Raw genomic sequence first — 16,899 nt, 5'->3', positions numbered from 1 at the left:
AGCCCAGGGAAATTAGAGTATAGGAGTACTGGAGTGTAGAGTATAATGTCTGGAGCCCACAGTCTAAAGTTGTGAAGTGTAGAAGGGTGGAGTCTGTAGTCTATAGTGTGGAGTCTGTAGTGTGGAATGTGTAGTGTGGAGTCTGGAGTGCGGAGTCTATAGTGTGGTGTCTGGAGTGTGTATTGTGGAGTCTGTAGTCTATAGTTTGGAGTCTAGAGTGTGGTGTCTGGAGTCTGTAGTCTATAGTGTGGAGTCTGGAGTCTGTAGTCTATAGTGTGGTGTCTGGAGTCTGTAGTCTATAGTGTGGTGTCTGGAGTCTGTAGTCTATAGTGTGGAGTCTGGAGTCTGTAGTCTATAGTGTGGAGTCTGGAGTCTGTAGTCTATAGTGTGGAGTCTGTAGTCTATAGTGTGGAGTCTGGAGTCTATAGTGTGGAGTCTGGTGTTTGGATTCCGGAGTCTGTAGTCTATAGTGTGGAGTCTGGTGTCTATAGTGTGGAGTCTGGAGTGTGGAGTCTAGAGTCTGTAGTCTATAGTGTGGAGTCTGGAGTGCTGAGTCTGGAGTGTGGAGTCTGGAGTCTGTAGTCTATAGTGTGGAGTCTGTAGTCTATAGTGTGGAGTCTGGAGTCTATAGTGTGGAGTCTGGAGTGTGGATTCTGGAGTCTGGAGTCTATAGTGTGGAGTCTGGAGTGTGGAGTTTAGAGTCTGTAGTCTATAGTGTGGAGTCTGGAGTGCTGAGTCTGGAGTCTGTAGTCTATAGTGTGGACTCTGGAGTGCTGAGTCGAGTGCTGAGTCTGGAGTGTGTATTGTGGAGTCTGTAGTCTATAGTGTGGAGTCTGGAGTGAGGTGTCTGGAGTCTGTAGTCTATAGTGTGGAGTCTGGAGTCTGTAGTCTATAGTGTGGAGTCTGGAGTCTGTAGTCTATAGAGTGAAGTCTGGAGTCTATAGTGTGGAGTCTGGAGTCTGTAGTCTATAGTGTGGAGTCTGGAGTCTGTAGTCTATAGTGTGGAGTCTGGAGTCTGGAGTCTATAGTGTGGAGTCTGGAGTGCTGAGTCTGGAGTGTGGAGTCTGGAGTCTGTAGTCTATAGTGTAGAGTCTGGAGTCTGTAGTCTATAGTGTGGAGTCTGGAGTCTGTAGTCTATAGTGTGGAGTCTGGAGTGCTGAGTCTGGAGTCTGTAGTCCGTTGTCTGTAGTGTGGAGTCTGGAGTGCAGAGTCTGGAGTGTGGAGTCTGGAGTCTGTCGTCTATAGTGTGGAGTCTGTACTCTATAGTGTTGAGTCTGTAGTGTGGCGTCTGTAGTGCGGAGTCTATAGTGTGGTGTCTGGAGTGCTGAGTCTGAAGTGTGGAGTCTGGAGTGTGTATTGTGGAGTCTGTAGTCTATAGTTTAGAGTCTGGAGTGAGGTGTCTGGAGTCTGTAGTCTATAGAGTGGAGTCTGGAGTCTGTAGTCTATAGTGTGGTGTCTGGAGTCTGTAGTCTATAGTGTGGAGTCTGGAGTCTGTAGTCTATAGTGTGGAGTCTGGAGTCTATAGTCTATAGTGTGGTGTCTGGAGTGCTGAGTCTGGAGTGTGGATTCTGGAGTCTGTAGTCTATAGTGTGGAGTCTGGAGTGCTGAGTCTGGAGTCTGTAGTCTATAGTGTGGAGTCTGGAGTCTGTAGTCTATAGTGTGGAGTCTGGAGTCTGTAGTCTATAGTGTGAAGTCTGGAGTCTGTAGTCTATAGTGTGAAGTCTGGAGTCTGTAGTCTATAGTGTGGAGTCTGGAGTGCTGAGTCTGGAGTGTGGAGTCTGGAGTTTGTAGTCTATAGTGTGGAGTCTGGAGTGCTGAGTCTGGAGTCTGTAGTCTATAGTGTGGAGTCTGGAGTCTGTAGTATAGTGTGGAGTCTGGAGTGCTGAGTCTGGAGTCTGTAGTCTATAGTGTGGTGTCTGGAGTGTGGTGTCTGGAGTCTGTAGTCTATAGTGTGGAGTCTGGAGTCTGTAGTATAGTGTGGAGTCTGGAGTGCTGAGTCTGGAGTGTGGAGTCTGGAGTGTGGAGTCTGGAGTGTGTAGTCTGGAGTGTGTAGTCTATAGTGTGGTGTCTGGAGTGCTGAGTCTGGAGTCTGTAGTCTATAGTGTGGTGTCTGGAGTGCTGAGTCTGGAGTCTGTAGTCTATAGTGTGGTGTCTGGAGTGCTGAGTCGAGTGTGGAGTCTGGAGTCTGTAGTCTATAGTGTGGAGTCTGGAGTGCTGAGTCTGGAGTGCTTAGTCTGTAGTCTATAGTGTGGTGTCTGGAGTTTGTAGTCTATAGTGTGGAGTCTGGAGTCTGTAGTCTATAGTGTTGAGTCTGTAGTGTGGAGTCTGTAGTGTAGTGTGTGGAGTCTGTTGTCTGGAGTCTGTAGTCCATAGTGTGTAGTCTGTAGTGTGGAGTCTCTAATCTGTAGTGTGGAGTCTGGAGGGTGGAATGTGGAGTGTACAGGAGTAAAGTGTATGTGATGAAATGTAACCGGATAAAAAGCGGTACAATGAAGGTCAAGCTGAGACAAAAAAGCAGGAACCAACAAGAAAACTATAACATGTACAGATTATATTGTAAAAGGCATGTGTGTGTTTCTTCTTTATCATTTCTTGTATTTTTTTTATCTATACTGTTTACACCCTTCTTTCCTTTTTCCTTTTCTAATAACTATCTGTCTGCCTGTCTGTCTGTCTGTCTGTCTGTCTGTCTGTCTGTCTGTCTGTCTGTCCGTCCGTCTGTCTGCCTGCCTGTCTGTCTGTCTGCCTGTCTGCCTGGTCTGTCTGTCTGTCTGTGTCTGTCTGCCTGCCTGCCTGTCTGTCTGTCTGTCTGTCTGCATGCCTGTCTGTCTGTCTGCCTGTCTGTCTGCCTGCCTGTCTGCCTGCCTGCCTGCCTGTCTGCCTGTCTGTCTGCCTGCCTGTCTGCCTGCCTGTCTGCCTGTCTGTCTGCCTGCCTGTCTGCCTGCCTGCCTGTCTGTCTGGCCGGCCGGCCGGCTGGCTGTCTGGCTGGCTGTCTGGCTGACTGGCTGTCTCTCTGTCTGGCTGGCTGGCTGGCTGTCTGTCTGTCTGGCTGTCTGTCTGGCTGGCTGGCTGGCCGGCTGTCTGTCTGTCTGTCTGTCTGTCTGGCTGTCTTTCAGAGATTACATTCACCTCAGCTAAAACAATCTTAAAGACAATTATACAATTTATCATGTTTAGGAAATGTGCTGGTAATTCTTGGGGTCCATCTATCCATCCCTGCATCTCTCCCTCTCTGCGTTATGTAAAAGGCTGCTGTTCTGAGTGGGTGAATGTTTTGTTTTCCTGATTGATTATATGTGGCTCTAATGAAGCTCGGCTCGTCTTCAAACACTTTGGAGAGGTCGATTAAAAAAAGGGGAAGCGCTTAAACACACAACTCCATTAGAGACATTTAAATGCCTTTTAATTAGCATTATTATGGAAATCTCTCTCAACCTGACCCATGGCCGATTTCTCAAACAGCTGTAGATGTTTGAAAAGAGGGCTGGAGCTGAGAATTGTAAGAGAACACAGTGACTTATATTTAGGTTCAACACACACACACACACACACACACACACACACACACACACACACACACACACACACACACACACTACACCTACATACTGGGTAGCTCACTATCAAAAATAGCATGTTCTGAAAGAGCAGCATTAGCTAAAGGAAGATACACATGGACTCATTACAGTGATTAATGTTTATGCTGTGTGTGCGTGTGTGTAATCGCCTCTAGGGATTTGTTAACTTATGGATGAATAAAAGAAGGATTTACTCACTGACTTAGGATTTTCTGAATCTTAAACAAAGCTAACTGTCTGACTCTCAGCTCTGTTCTCTGTCCTTAAATCTGATTCTGTCTAAATATCAAAATCGAAACTCAATTACATAGATTAGACTTTTTAGATAGACCAGATAGACAGACAGATTGGATTATTATATATTATTACTATATTAGGTTATTAGGTAGATAGAAAGATTGTTTTGATTAGACAGGTAGATTAGATAGAGCAATTGGATTTTTGTGCATTAGACAAATAAATCAGATCATTTAGATCAGTTTGACGAATAGATTACAGCATAGATCACAGCTTGTTTATGTAGATTAGAGTATTTAGATATATTAAACAGATTCAATTTATTAAGGTAGATTAGACAGATTAGATTAGATATAGTTCAATTCAAAAAATAGATTATAACAGGGATTATGTAGTTCGATTGTAACAGGTAGATTAGATTATTCTAGACAGATTAGGCAGATTATAAATTATTTACATACAATTATTTCCAAAAAAAATAAATATCAATCCCTGGGCGATGAGCTGCATCTCAGATTAAGACTTTCTTTCTTTCTGTCCTCGTCTCTCCCCTCCCTCCCTCCCTCCCTCCCTCCCTCCCTCCCTATTTTTTTCTGTCTTCCTACCTTTCTTTATTTCCTTCTTTCTGACACACACAGACACAGATGTATGAACTCTGACCCGGTCACGGTTCGGCGATATCCACTCAGCTCCAGCACAGTGATGAAGCTGACAGCCAGCAGGAGCAGCAGGAGTAGCTTGGGCAGCCAGGACACTCGCAGGAACAGCGCCATGGTAACCGTGGCTACCACACACGCCAGGAAGGCGTACTGCACCCCGTCGCAGGGCAGCTCCGGCATGGTGCGGTTAGCTCCACCCACTATGTCTATGATCACTATAGAGGTGTTGGAGGTGGAGGCCCAGAGCCAGGGCATGCAGCCCACCTGGACAGGAAGCAGCTGTGACACACTCATCTGGACTTAAACACCACTTTACTCTCACATCCTTATTTCACTCGGACAGATGAACTCACAATATTATTTCTTTCACCATGTATGCTCCATTAATAGCAACTATGCTATCACATACACCATCTTACACAACTGCTAATCGCTAACTGAAAATAAAGCATCACATTAGCTTTTACATTTAAGAAAAAATAGCTCAGTGTAAACGTGTTTAATATGTTTAATGTTTTATATAATGTTTCTTTTAACTTTGATGTTGATGATAAAAACAAAGCCTTACCACGCACGCCTGTGCCACGGAGTAGATTAGCAGCACTATTAGCACGCACAGGACTGTACGGATCTGAATGGTGAGGCAGCCGGGAAAACACTATCACACACACACACACACACACACACACACACACACACAGAATTCAAATTCATAAATCCACATATAGCAATTACAAGCAGCAAACTCGATAACGACTTTATTCTGTACAAAGTTAAACGATTAGCACAAATTGACTTTGAAGCATGTCAGTGTTTCTTCTTTTAAATCATTATTAAGCTTTTAGATAACTCAATTTTACTCAAAATATTTGTCATTTTGTTCAAAGCTGACAAGACACACGCCCATGAATTTGTAAGATAAAGCTTATCTGGATGAAGTCGTGATGCCTGGATGAGATTTTAGCCGCTAACCAAAGTGCTAACCGAGTCAAAAATCGAAATCATAGATGTGGACGTCTCTAGGTTTTGCACACAAGCTATTAACATCCCAAATAAAAAAATAATAATAATTGAAACCATCTAGTTTTTACCTGGAAAAGTTCTAAATTGTGGTACTGTAAATCCTTCTGTAGTTAGCCATGCATGAACTAGCAACTAAAAAAAATGACTTGCAGAGTAGAAAATCATGAAAGTTTCATAGTTTACCTGCACTCTAGTGACATGCAGGTACATGATACAAGCTACGAGGAAACAGATGCAGAACACCAGCAACACCAACACTACTGTCCCCCTGAGGTTCAGCAAACAGAAAGAGAAAAACCATGTGATGTTAACAGATAATTTAGCATACACAAAGTATGTCATTAGCAAGAAAAATGGTATTTCCTCTAAACGTCTATGGCTGATCATCTGAGAAATGAGAATACTAGCAAACACTGTTCGGATCAGCTTAGCAGCCAGGGCGAGTGCTAAGAAAATAGATTGCAGATTTACTGTGGCATGATGAGAAGGTAGACAAGGCCTAACAAGGCAGAGAGGATTAGCGACAGCACCACAGCGCTGGTGAAGTGCTCGTCATGGATGAGGTGATACTGCGAAGAAAACAGAGATACTTTTAATAGTATCTGTATTCTGTGTGTGTGTGTGTGTGTGTGTGTGTGTGTGTGTGTGTGTGTGTGTGTGTGTGTGTGTGTGCGCTATCTCTAAACTTATTGGTCAGAAGTCTATAACAGCAGCTCTGACAGTAGTACTGCTACAGCTCACACGTTTGTACGATTGCAGTGTTGTTTAGGTAGCGATAGCTTTGGAATACTGTATGGTGACTTTTTGTCTGAACATGTCAGGATCCAGCCCAGACTTTGGCCACATGCTTTTGTTTAAGTTCTGCGTCACATGTCTGCCCCGCCCTTGTCCCTTCCTCCCCGCCTCTGCACACCTGTTCCTCATGTGTTAATTGTCATGTCTATTTAGCCGTAGCACGTTGCCTATGGCAGCGCGGAATCCTTGACGTCTTTTGTCTCGTTCCTTGTCATGTCGTTTGTCAAGTCCCTGTCTCTGTTTCGTGTTTTTTTAAGTTAATAAATTCAGTTTATTTTAGCTGTCCTGCATTTGGGTCTGTTTTTATCCCCGCATCGCTGACAGCACAAGATGTTGTTTATTTAGCATTTAGGGAAGGAGTCTCCAGTGTCAGCAGTGTACCAGCCTTTATAGTTTGTTGTATTCTTATAGCTGCTGTAATATCTGTGTAACATGAACATAGCAATCCTGTCTTGTAGCCATAAACAGGTTTAAATTACTTTGTAATAACTGGAACAGGAATAAAAGACTTCAGGATCAAGTTCAGGGTGATAACTGTAACTCTGCTTCATCACACTTCATCCTGAAGTGTTTTATTTCTTACTTCTTAAATCTTACACTGAAACAATATAACCAAAGTCACACTTTAAATATCAGGTGGAAAGTGAAAAAAAAAATCTTCTTACTGAAACGATCTACAGATTTAATGAGTAATTCACACCTGAGGCAAAGCTTTCTGCCGTTGCTGAGGTGATTTTTGGCTGAGGATGGTGTGTCAACGTCTGAATACATGCTAAGACCTTTAAAGGAAGTAATCATTACAGTTAAAAAGCTATTCCGTAGCATTCGAAGGAAACCAACGTGACATTCGGAGCCCGAGAATGAGGAGAAGGAAAGCGGGCGGTTTAGTCGACTTTGGAGCTCTGCTTAAAATGTCAATCGATTCAATCAGATTTCTGGCAGAATTTAGAAACGTATTCACAAATATTTGAAAGATGAATATATTTTAATCAATTTGTGAAGCCGTTATTGTGAATCAACTCGTGTCATGGCCTTTTGGTCATTTCATATCTTATGCTTTTTTGTTTATGTGTTTTCTTTGGAAAGAGGATGTTCTGGAAGGAGCATTTTTTTCCAAAAAAAAATCTGACTCTCACACTAAACCTTTCACATGCTGAAAGATAGATTCTATTGGAAAGTTACGTGCTGCATCGATTCCTAAATCGATTCCATCTGTAATCAGAAACCGGCTGTCAAAATATCCGCTGTGCTCCAGCACAGATCAGATATAAAATTCTGTTCAGGAAATGTTTACTGATATCCCGAGTGAGTTTGTGAGTTTGGAGTAAACAGGATTTCTGTTCTTTTCTCACTACAGTTGGAAATGTCACACATTTTTATCCATAACATAAATCAGAGAGGATATGTAGAGATTGAAAATGCTTTCCCTTTATGTCATGTAAATGGAATACAGTGGTGTGAAAAAGTGTTTGCCCCCTTTGTTCCTTCCTTTATTTATTTATTTATTTATTTATTTATTTATTTATTTATTTATTTATTTATTTATAATGTTTGTCACACTTTATTGTTTCAGATAATAAAACAAATGTAAATATTAGTCAAAGATATATCACAAGTAAACACAACATGCAGTTTTTAAATGAAGGTTTTTATTATTAAGGGAAAACAAAATCCAAACCCACATGGCCCTGTGTGAAAAAGTCCTTTCCCCCTAAACCTAATAACTGCTCCGGCCACCCTTAGCACCAAGAGCTGCAACTAAGCGTTTGTGGTAATTAGCAATGAGTCTGTTACAGTGCTGTGGAGGGATTTTGGTGCACTCATCTTTGCAGAATTGTTGTAATTCAGCCACAATGGAGGGTTTTGGAGCATGAACCGCATTTTTAAGGTCATACCACAGCATCTGAATAGGATTCAGGTCAGGACTTTGACTCGGCCACTCCATAGTCTTTATTTTGTTTTTCTTCAGCCATTCTGAGGTGGACTTGCTGGTGTGTTTTGGATCATTGTCCATCTGCAGAACCAGAGTTCACTTCAGCTTGAGGTCAGGAACAGATGGCCACACTTTGTCCTTCAGGATTTTTTGATATACAGCAGAATTCATGGTTCTATTTACAGTATCACAGCAAGTATTTCAGGTCCTGAAGCAGCAAAACAGCCCCAGACCATCACACTACCACCACCATATTTTACGATGGTATGGTATGATGTTCTTTTTCTGAAATCCGGTGTTACTTTTACACCAGATGTAATGGGACACACACCTTTCAAAATGTTACATTTTTGTCTCGTCAGTCCACAGAGTATTTTCCCAAAAGTCTTAGAGATCATCAAGACCTTTTCTGGCAAATCTGAGACGAGCCTTTAGGTTATGCTATATTACTTTCTTTCTCATTTGTCCCTGAATTTCTTTGGCTCTACTTCACTTTGTCGGTCAGGTCTTAGTTTAAGTGATTTCTTGATTGCAAACAAGTGTGGCAGTAATCAGGCCTGGGTGTGGCTAGAGAACTTGAACTCATGTGTGATAAACCACAGTTAAGTCATGTTTTAACAGGGGGCAAACACTTTTTCACACAGGGATGTGTGGGTTTAGTTTTTGTTTTCCCTTAATAATAAAAACCTTCATTTACTTGCGTGATCTTTGACTAATATTTAAATTTGTTTGGTATAAAACTTGAAAGTGTGACAAATGTGCAAAAAAATAAAAAAATAAAAAATCCGGAAGGGGGCAAACACTTTTTCAAACCACTGTACATCAGGACTTTTCTGACCCAGATGAGGATCTAATTTGAGGCTCAATAATGTTAATGTTTGGGAATTGCAGATGTGATGATAATGCAGCTCACCTTCTTTTCCCGCTCCGAGCACTTGTACATGAGCGTGAGGAAGTTTAAGTCAGTTGTGTCCGACTCTGTCTGACGCGCCTCGATCAAGCGGCCGATGTAGCGGTTGACCCTCGTGCCGGGGCTGTTCTGGGTCACGTTGGCCGCAACCGAGGTCCGATTACGCAGCTTCTCCGGAGCCGATCGCAGAACTCTCCTCTGTGGACACAGGGCAGGACAGAAGTACTTAAATATAAATACTTAAATAAAATTTAAGTAAGTAAATATCTTGATATTCTCAATCTAAACAGATTTACAGCATCGCTTAATAATTTCATGCCATTCTGGCTGTTTTTTTTTTCTACAATGTTGGAAAAAATGTTTGCCATGCAAGATTCCCGGAAACCTTGTCAGACCTTTTACTCCATCCAGGAGCTCGAATACATTCTGTTATTAACATGTACCAGGAAATGAATAAGCAGAACCAGATAGGGCTGCAGATATTTTTGGTTAAAGAAAACAGAGCTAAAAATAAAGGAAAACCCTACTTCCTTCACATCAGGAAGCCTCCGCGATCAATACTGAGGCATATCAGAGGAAGTCTCCACTGAGAGAAAAGAGTGCTCGCTAAAAAAGGTCATTCACAGCAGTGTGAGAGAACAAGAGAGGGAGAGAACACAGAAGACAGACAGAGGTAATTATAGAGATGTACAAGGAGGGAGAGAGAGAGAGACATACAGACAGATGGAGAAGAAGAAGAAAAAAGAAGAAGAAGAAGATGAAGAAGAGGAAGAAGAAGAAGAAGAAGAAGAAGAAGGTTGGATGTGTACTGCTGAGGAACATCACACTGGGGAGGCGGGTGAGAAAGAAAGAGAAGTGAAAGTGGGACGGTGCGAATGGAAACACATTCCTGTGATCCTGTGTGTGTGTGTGTGTGTGTGTGTGTGTGTGTGTGTGTGTGTGTGTGTGTGTGTGTGTGTGTGTGTGTGTGTGTGTGAGACCCACTACAGTTGATGGCTGCATTTGGACCAATGTATTTTAATGTAATTATAAAATGATCTTAATGTAACGACAACCATAACAATAATACAACAATATTCTAACTGATACAACTACAACATATTCATGACCATTGCTCTGATAATAATCAATGTTACAACCCTAACATAGCCAACTGTTAGATCTCTCATGTTACAGCAATAACATGACCGTAGTAACAGCATTACAGTGATGACTTATTATAACCCTTATTATATAGCTTATTAGCTTATTATAACCCTTACGATGATGAAAACATTCTTTATTGCCACTACAATAATAAAGTATCTGTATTAAAACCACTAAAATGATTACGCGACCAAGTTATAACCGTTACAACGTTAGAGTTCATATTATATCCTTTAAAACAAAAACGTAACCGTATTGTAACTGTTACAGAAATAATCCAACTGTTGCATTATCATTACCATGTTATAGATGCTTCGATGATAACCATTTTATAACCTTGTTATGTTATACAACTATCTATATTAGAACTGTTACACTGATAATGTAGCTATATTATAATAATGTAATAATATATGTATATTCTAACTAAAACATAAGAGTAATATAACGACACAATCGTAGCCACAACGCAACTGTAACCAGTGACCACACACACACACACACACACACACACACACACACACACACACGCACACACACACACAGTGTTTCATTACCTTGTCCCCGTCCTCACAGTTCATCACGTTGGAAAAGGGGATCTCAGCCTTGAACATCTTACGGCAGTGCATGAGCTGCACCAGCAGGTAGCACACCGTTTTAAACTTCATCTTTTTGGCAGGTTTGATGTCGGAAAGGATCAATCCGGGAAAGATCTGAGAGTAAAGACAAACAGGAAACAGCATAAATCAGTACAAGCCTCATATGATGCTGTAGCTGTATAAATAAAAACATCATGTTCTGGCTAAGAATCGTAGCTGGTACTATAGCTGACACTAAACCACCGTTGGTCCTGAAAGCAAGAGAGAATGAAGCAAATAAAGCAACAAAAAAACATTTTTTTTTTGTTAAAAAAGGAAATTATCCAGCAGAACAAATCCAGCACATAGTGTTTAAACTTTATGGCTTATTAAAGAGCTTCTCACGTTTGTCTTTCTCTACGTTTCATACATCAGAATTCATGTTAAGAGGATTAGCTAAGAGGCTCGATAAGAGGACGCTTCTCGATTCCTACAAAAAAGCTGCTTACACAAGTGTTATAGTTCATTTCCAGTCGTAACGGTAGTGCGGGAGAGAATCGAAGAGATTTTTGAGAAACTCATTCACAATATAATATCTGTATCTTAGTTGTATTTCGATTACAGCATTAATGCTGGTTAAACATGATTTGTCTAAGCATGTGAAGCAGATTGATTAGATCGAGGAACGTTCTTTCACCAGAGACGCCTCCAAATCCCACAAATCCTCGAATTCCCATACACACGCATTTAAAAGTAAGATTTTACACACACACACACCTTTCTGCGGTGAGATGGCACTATAAAGAAGGTCTCGATGTCGTGTTTCTGCAGGAAGGCGTTCCTCTCTCGCCCGTTTCCTGGCTCCACCTCGTAGTCACCGTTCAGGCACTCCAGCGTGGCGCGAGTAATGTGCACTTTCCTGTTTAGGCAACAGGAGAAAAAAACTTTCCCTGAAACCATTTGTGAGACGTATTTATTAATAACGTCCTGAGTGTAAACTTTTACTTTCCTACGTTACCCATAATGCCGTTCGACTAGCCACTGACAACGGTTTCAGTGTGATTTAGCCCTTAAGAGTGCGGAGCTTTAGTCCTTTAGTATCTTCAGATGTCTCTACACATCATCTATACACTCTGGGCAAACAGATCAGCTTCCAAAGCTTCAATGATAATGCAAATACTGACATCAACACCATAGCTCTCTTCATCTTCGTAAAGAAAGCTAACTAGCCGAACTGAGTTTCTGCCATAAAGCCGTAAAGTAAAGCTGGGATTTTGAGGTCAGCGTTTGTCTCCACTCTCTACCCAAAATTGGGATCTGCATGAAACATGGTGGTGGTTGCATTTGTTTTTTTATTTATATATATATATTTTTTCTCCTATTAATAAAATTATGCTTGAGCTAGCAAAAAGAACTGCTAAACACATCACAAATATAACAACATACAATACAAGCCAAAGAATTAGCACCAGAACCGCTAAACGCCTCACAAATATTTCAACGTTATCAGTTATCAAGGTGGAATTTTCCTTTACATTCTCTCTCGCTCTCTTTCTCTCTCACTCTCTCTCTCTTTCCCTTTCTTTCTGTATATACACCACAGAGCTGGAAGCAGAAACGACCGCAGTTCTAAGATAAAGGAAATGGGTTTTAAGCGATGTCCTATTAAGTCTTATCTAAATATATGAAGTGTTTTGTTATCCATTAGAGTAGATAGCTAACACTCTCGAATTAGTGTTAGCATATTAGATAACCGTTCTTCCGAAAGGCTTTGTTATTAACCACATCAATCATAAAACGCCGGCTCTCGGAGCAGCTCATAACTTATTCATACGCGATGAACGTTCGGAATTTGAGTCGGTACGAGTGTCGCTTCCTGAACGAGGACAGAAATTGCGATATGATGCCATTTTGCTTTCAAAACGATCCATAAATCAAGGATAAATCTCCTTGTGAATGTATTCAGGGATAATAAACATTCAGTTGGCTTCATTCCAATAAGATTTCCAGCTACTCTGTTCGCACAGCTGAGGCATGATTTTGTTTATGATTTAAAAGAAATGGCTTTAACTGCATTGTTCTTGGTTCTTCTCTATATCATATATTGCGATCTCGACCTTTTCCCTTGTGTTACAAGTGGCCACTCTGGTCATATACGATATGATTCACGATCACCAGTTGTGAAGAGATTATGATGAGAGTGTGATTAAAGCACTATAGAAATGTCAGCCTTCTTGTGATTTGAACAGATCACATATATTTCTATTCAGATTTGATAGACTATGGAAAATTCTGCTGCTGCGATCAGCAAATGATTTGTTTCCTCAGAGTGACTCGAATGAATCGAATCAAATGAAGGAATCACAATGAGTCAAGGAGCTGAATGACAAGGTTTGATGTAACGGCTCTGTAATTTTGTGGCTAGAAAAGGATATAAAGAATAAAGACTTAAAGAATATAAGCAAAGTACTTCTATTATTATTTGGAAATATTCTGACTCAATTTAGAATAAATACTTAAAAAAAAGACAATAAAAAAGTAATAATATCCTGATCGATGACTTAATCTAGAACTGTAAGCGGCAGTTGTCAGTCCGAAAAAAATCAAAACAATGAGATACTGTAAAATAATTTGATTCAAAGTCAGAATAATAAGATAGTGCAAGAATAATGAGATAGTGTAAGAATAATGAGATATCAAGTCAAAATAATGAGATACTATCCAAATAAAGAAATCATGTAAAATGTCCTAATTAAAGATTATAATCTAGAATCTATAGTACTGCTTAAAGCACAAAACCCTGAAGCACAAGATAATATCTTGAAGTACTGAAGTCTTGTTAAGGTCATTTGTCTTGTACTAAGATGGTAGATATTACATCACATAACAAGATATTATCTTGTTGACTAAGTAACATGTTATTTTACTCATTTATTTTGTTATCCCTGGTTTGAAGCCTTGAATATCTTAATATTCTGACTTAGTATCTCATTCTGACAGTACCTCATTGTTTTGGGTTTTACACTTATGACATTTGGCAGATGTCAGCGACTTACATTTATCTCATTCATACAGCTGAGCAATTGAGGGTTAATGGACTTTCTCAGGGGCAGAACTTATGACCTTCCGATCAGTACACCTTAACCACTGAACTATCACTTCCTTTTTTGATACTATCTCATTGTTTTAGAACGTTTATACTTAGTGTCTCTGTAAATTCAAAATAATGAGATCAAGATGTGAAAAACACTGAGATATTGTCCAAATAATGACATAATAAGCCAAAATTATGAGATATTATCTTGAAATAAGGTTCTGTTTTTTGTTGAAATAATTAGTGTGAATAATCAATGTTTAGAAAATATCACCTCGTTCAGAAACCCTGCGTCGTTTAAAACCAAAAGTTTATTGGAATAATAATCATTTCATACGTAAGACCATAATCAATTAGGTGTAAAAATTTTAATATTATAAGCTGACAGTACGGTCTTAAAGGATTGAAACCCACTAAAGGCAAATAAAAAATTTTTTTGATTGACCTGATTAGCATTTATTAGCATAATGTAATTACATTCAGTGGTGCTGCACACTGTGAGACTGTAACGTCATTAAGCTTTAATGAAAAGGTGACGAGAGTGAAAATTTAACAGCAATGTCTTCAAAGGCATAGCAAATAATTTGGTACAAAACTGTGTGCGTGTGTGTGTGTGTGTGTGTGTGTGTGTGTGTGTGTGTGTGTGTGTGTGTGTGTGTGTGTGTGTGTGTGTGTGTGTGTGATGATATATTCTGCCCTCTTACCCAGGTAGCCCTCCAGCCTCCATCACGTTGGCCAGGGTCACGTCGTTGGACCAGACATCATACTGCCACTTCCTGAGCCCCAGAACACCGCAGAGCACACGACCTGTGTGTAAACCCACACGCATGTTCAGGTCCACCTCCGTCGCCTCCGCCACTGACCTACATCGAAAAAATAGGACCTTATTGAAGCTTCTGAGTTGCCTTGTGTGGGTTGACAAACATCTGGGTTCCAACCTAATGTCATGTTACCCAAGTTCATGTGATTCATGCGTCCATCTTCTGTACCATATATCCCTTATGGGGTCACAGAGAACCTAGAGTCTACAACACATCATTGAACTGGAGAGGAAACCATAGAACCCATTTACATTTACAGCACTTATTAGACGCCCTTATCCAGAACGACTTAAGGGCCTTGCTTAGAGGTTAAGGGCCTTGCTTAGAGGCCCTGCAGCATCAGCCTGGTGAACATAGGAATTGAACTCACAACCCTTCCAATTGGTAGTCCAGCACCTTAACCACTAGAATCCCACAGATGTCGTACTGGAGGTAACCCGGAGGAACCCAGAGGAAAACACCCACGCATCGTTATGAGCATCAGTCTAGTAATCTAAAGTATATATAATGTATATATATAATCGACCATGCTGTATGTTTGTTATATGAACCATCCACAAAGCACAACATTCAGTTTAAATACAAAATCCACCACTTCCATCTCTGATCAACATTTCCTCGGCCACAGGTGAGTCAGTTATCTACAGATCTTGTGGCAGGAGAACATCCAGATGTTAAAACATCACCTGTACTGTTTAGATAAGCAGGATCTGTTTGCAGGTGAAGACGGGAACTGGGGTAAAATTTTATAATCGGATACCATGGTGTAGAATGGTGTGTACACACACACACACACACACACACACACACACACACACACACACACACACACACACACACGACTCATTTCTATAAGTGATCACCATTAAGCAGACATTTTTCTCCATTGTGTTATGATGTTGAAGAAGAAGAAGAAGGAAAATACCTGGAGTTACAACCACGGGTAAAAATAGTAAGGAATGCAAGAGACATTCTGTGAAAATTGCTCTAAATGACAGAAGTATAAAAAGTCGTTAGATGTATCCCCTCTCTCCGTATCCCTCCTCCCTCTGAGCCGGTGTTCGTACACGTGTGTATGGTAAAGCTAGATAAGCCACAGAGACGCTCCAGTGCTCATACGTCTCTCCTCTCTCCCTTTTTTTTTTTCATGCGCACTGATTTGTGTGGCTTCCGGGAAAGAAGAGTGCACTCGTCTGAAGAGATTTCACATCTCCGGGGACTTTAAGCTGGATGAACGAAAGGCAAACAAGTGTGGAACGGTTTTGTTGACACGTTACTACACTTCATTTAAATAAATCTGTTTAAATAAGACCCTGAACGGCGTCAACATGCAGCTCTAGTTAGAGCCGAATCTGTAATCGTGTTTATAGTATATAACCGATTTTATGTACAGTTTACAACAATATTCATGGACTGAGATGAACGAGATGAATCGATTCAGTTGAGTCAATTAATGTTAAGAATCTCTAAATTTTTTGAATCTCTAAGTGTTTCTGTAAATAGAGTATCATTTATCTGGGTTTAGTTGCTGAGCAAGGAGATGAGAAAGGGGCGGGGCTTGAGCTTCCAGCTATGCAATGAGGGGACATAGTTCTATTCTACAAATGTGAAATGACTGTCAGATTCTTTTTACAAAATGACTTCAGGGAATCAGGATGATTATTTCTAGTCACCCGAACTACTGCTAGGATAATAAAGCAAAATATGCACGAACGAATAATTCTCCCTCGGAGTGTGGAGCAGAAGGCTGTTGACAGAAAAGGACGCTCAGCAGCGAAGCGGAGCAGGATGGGAGATTTCCATCTGCTCAGCTTCCCTCCCTCGCATGCTCAGCATTCGAATTAAGCAAACATGCAAAACAATGGAATGTAAACAGAAGCTCTGTGAGTTTCAGTGTTCAGTGTTCAGGGACCGGGTTCCCTTCCTGAATTCCCCTCTGGAACCACAGCGAAGAGATACCATGAGATCTTCCTTCACCAAACACCACACACACACACACACACACACACACACACACACACACACACACACACACACACACAGCAGCTTAGTTCAGAAACGTTCTGTAGGGATCAAGACACTTTGCTCACCCACTGATTCCCTAATACTTTTTCATCACGCAGAG

At 40.8% G+C, this 16,899-nt stretch overlaps 1 protein-coding gene across 1 annotated transcript in view; it reads right to left on the bottom strand.

The window, feature by feature from the left end:
• The window catches only part of adcy1b (adenylate cyclase 1b), a 78,879-nt gene that overhangs the window by 11,273 nt on the left and 50,707 nt on the right, over nt 1-16,899 (bottom strand). Inside the window, exons 6-13 of the mRNA XM_027177064.2 lie at nt 14,658-14,816; nt 11,637-11,778; nt 10,839-10,994; nt 9,139-9,333; nt 5,969-6,066; nt 5,681-5,765; nt 5,043-5,132; nt 4,476-4,738 (exon numbers count right to left, since the gene is read on the bottom strand). Of these exons, the coding sequence (XP_027032865.1) occupies nt 4,476-4,738; nt 5,043-5,132; nt 5,681-5,765; nt 5,969-6,066; nt 9,139-9,333; nt 10,839-10,994; nt 11,637-11,778; nt 14,658-14,816 (1,188 nt within the window). The remainder of the gene's footprint in view (nt 1-4,475; nt 4,739-5,042; nt 5,133-5,680; nt 5,766-5,968; nt 6,067-9,138; nt 9,334-10,838; nt 10,995-11,636; nt 11,779-14,657; nt 14,817-16,899) is intronic.

This window comes from Tachysurus fulvidraco, chromosome 1, assembly GCF_022655615.1.
Source record: "Tachysurus fulvidraco isolate hzauxx_2018 chromosome 1, HZAU_PFXX_2.0, whole genome shotgun sequence".
Classification (NCBI taxonomy): Eukaryota; Metazoa; Chordata; class Actinopteri; order Siluriformes; family Bagridae; genus Tachysurus; species Tachysurus fulvidraco.
Note: the sequence above shows the minus strand (reverse complement) of the source record. Positions and strands in the feature narration are given on the sequence as shown.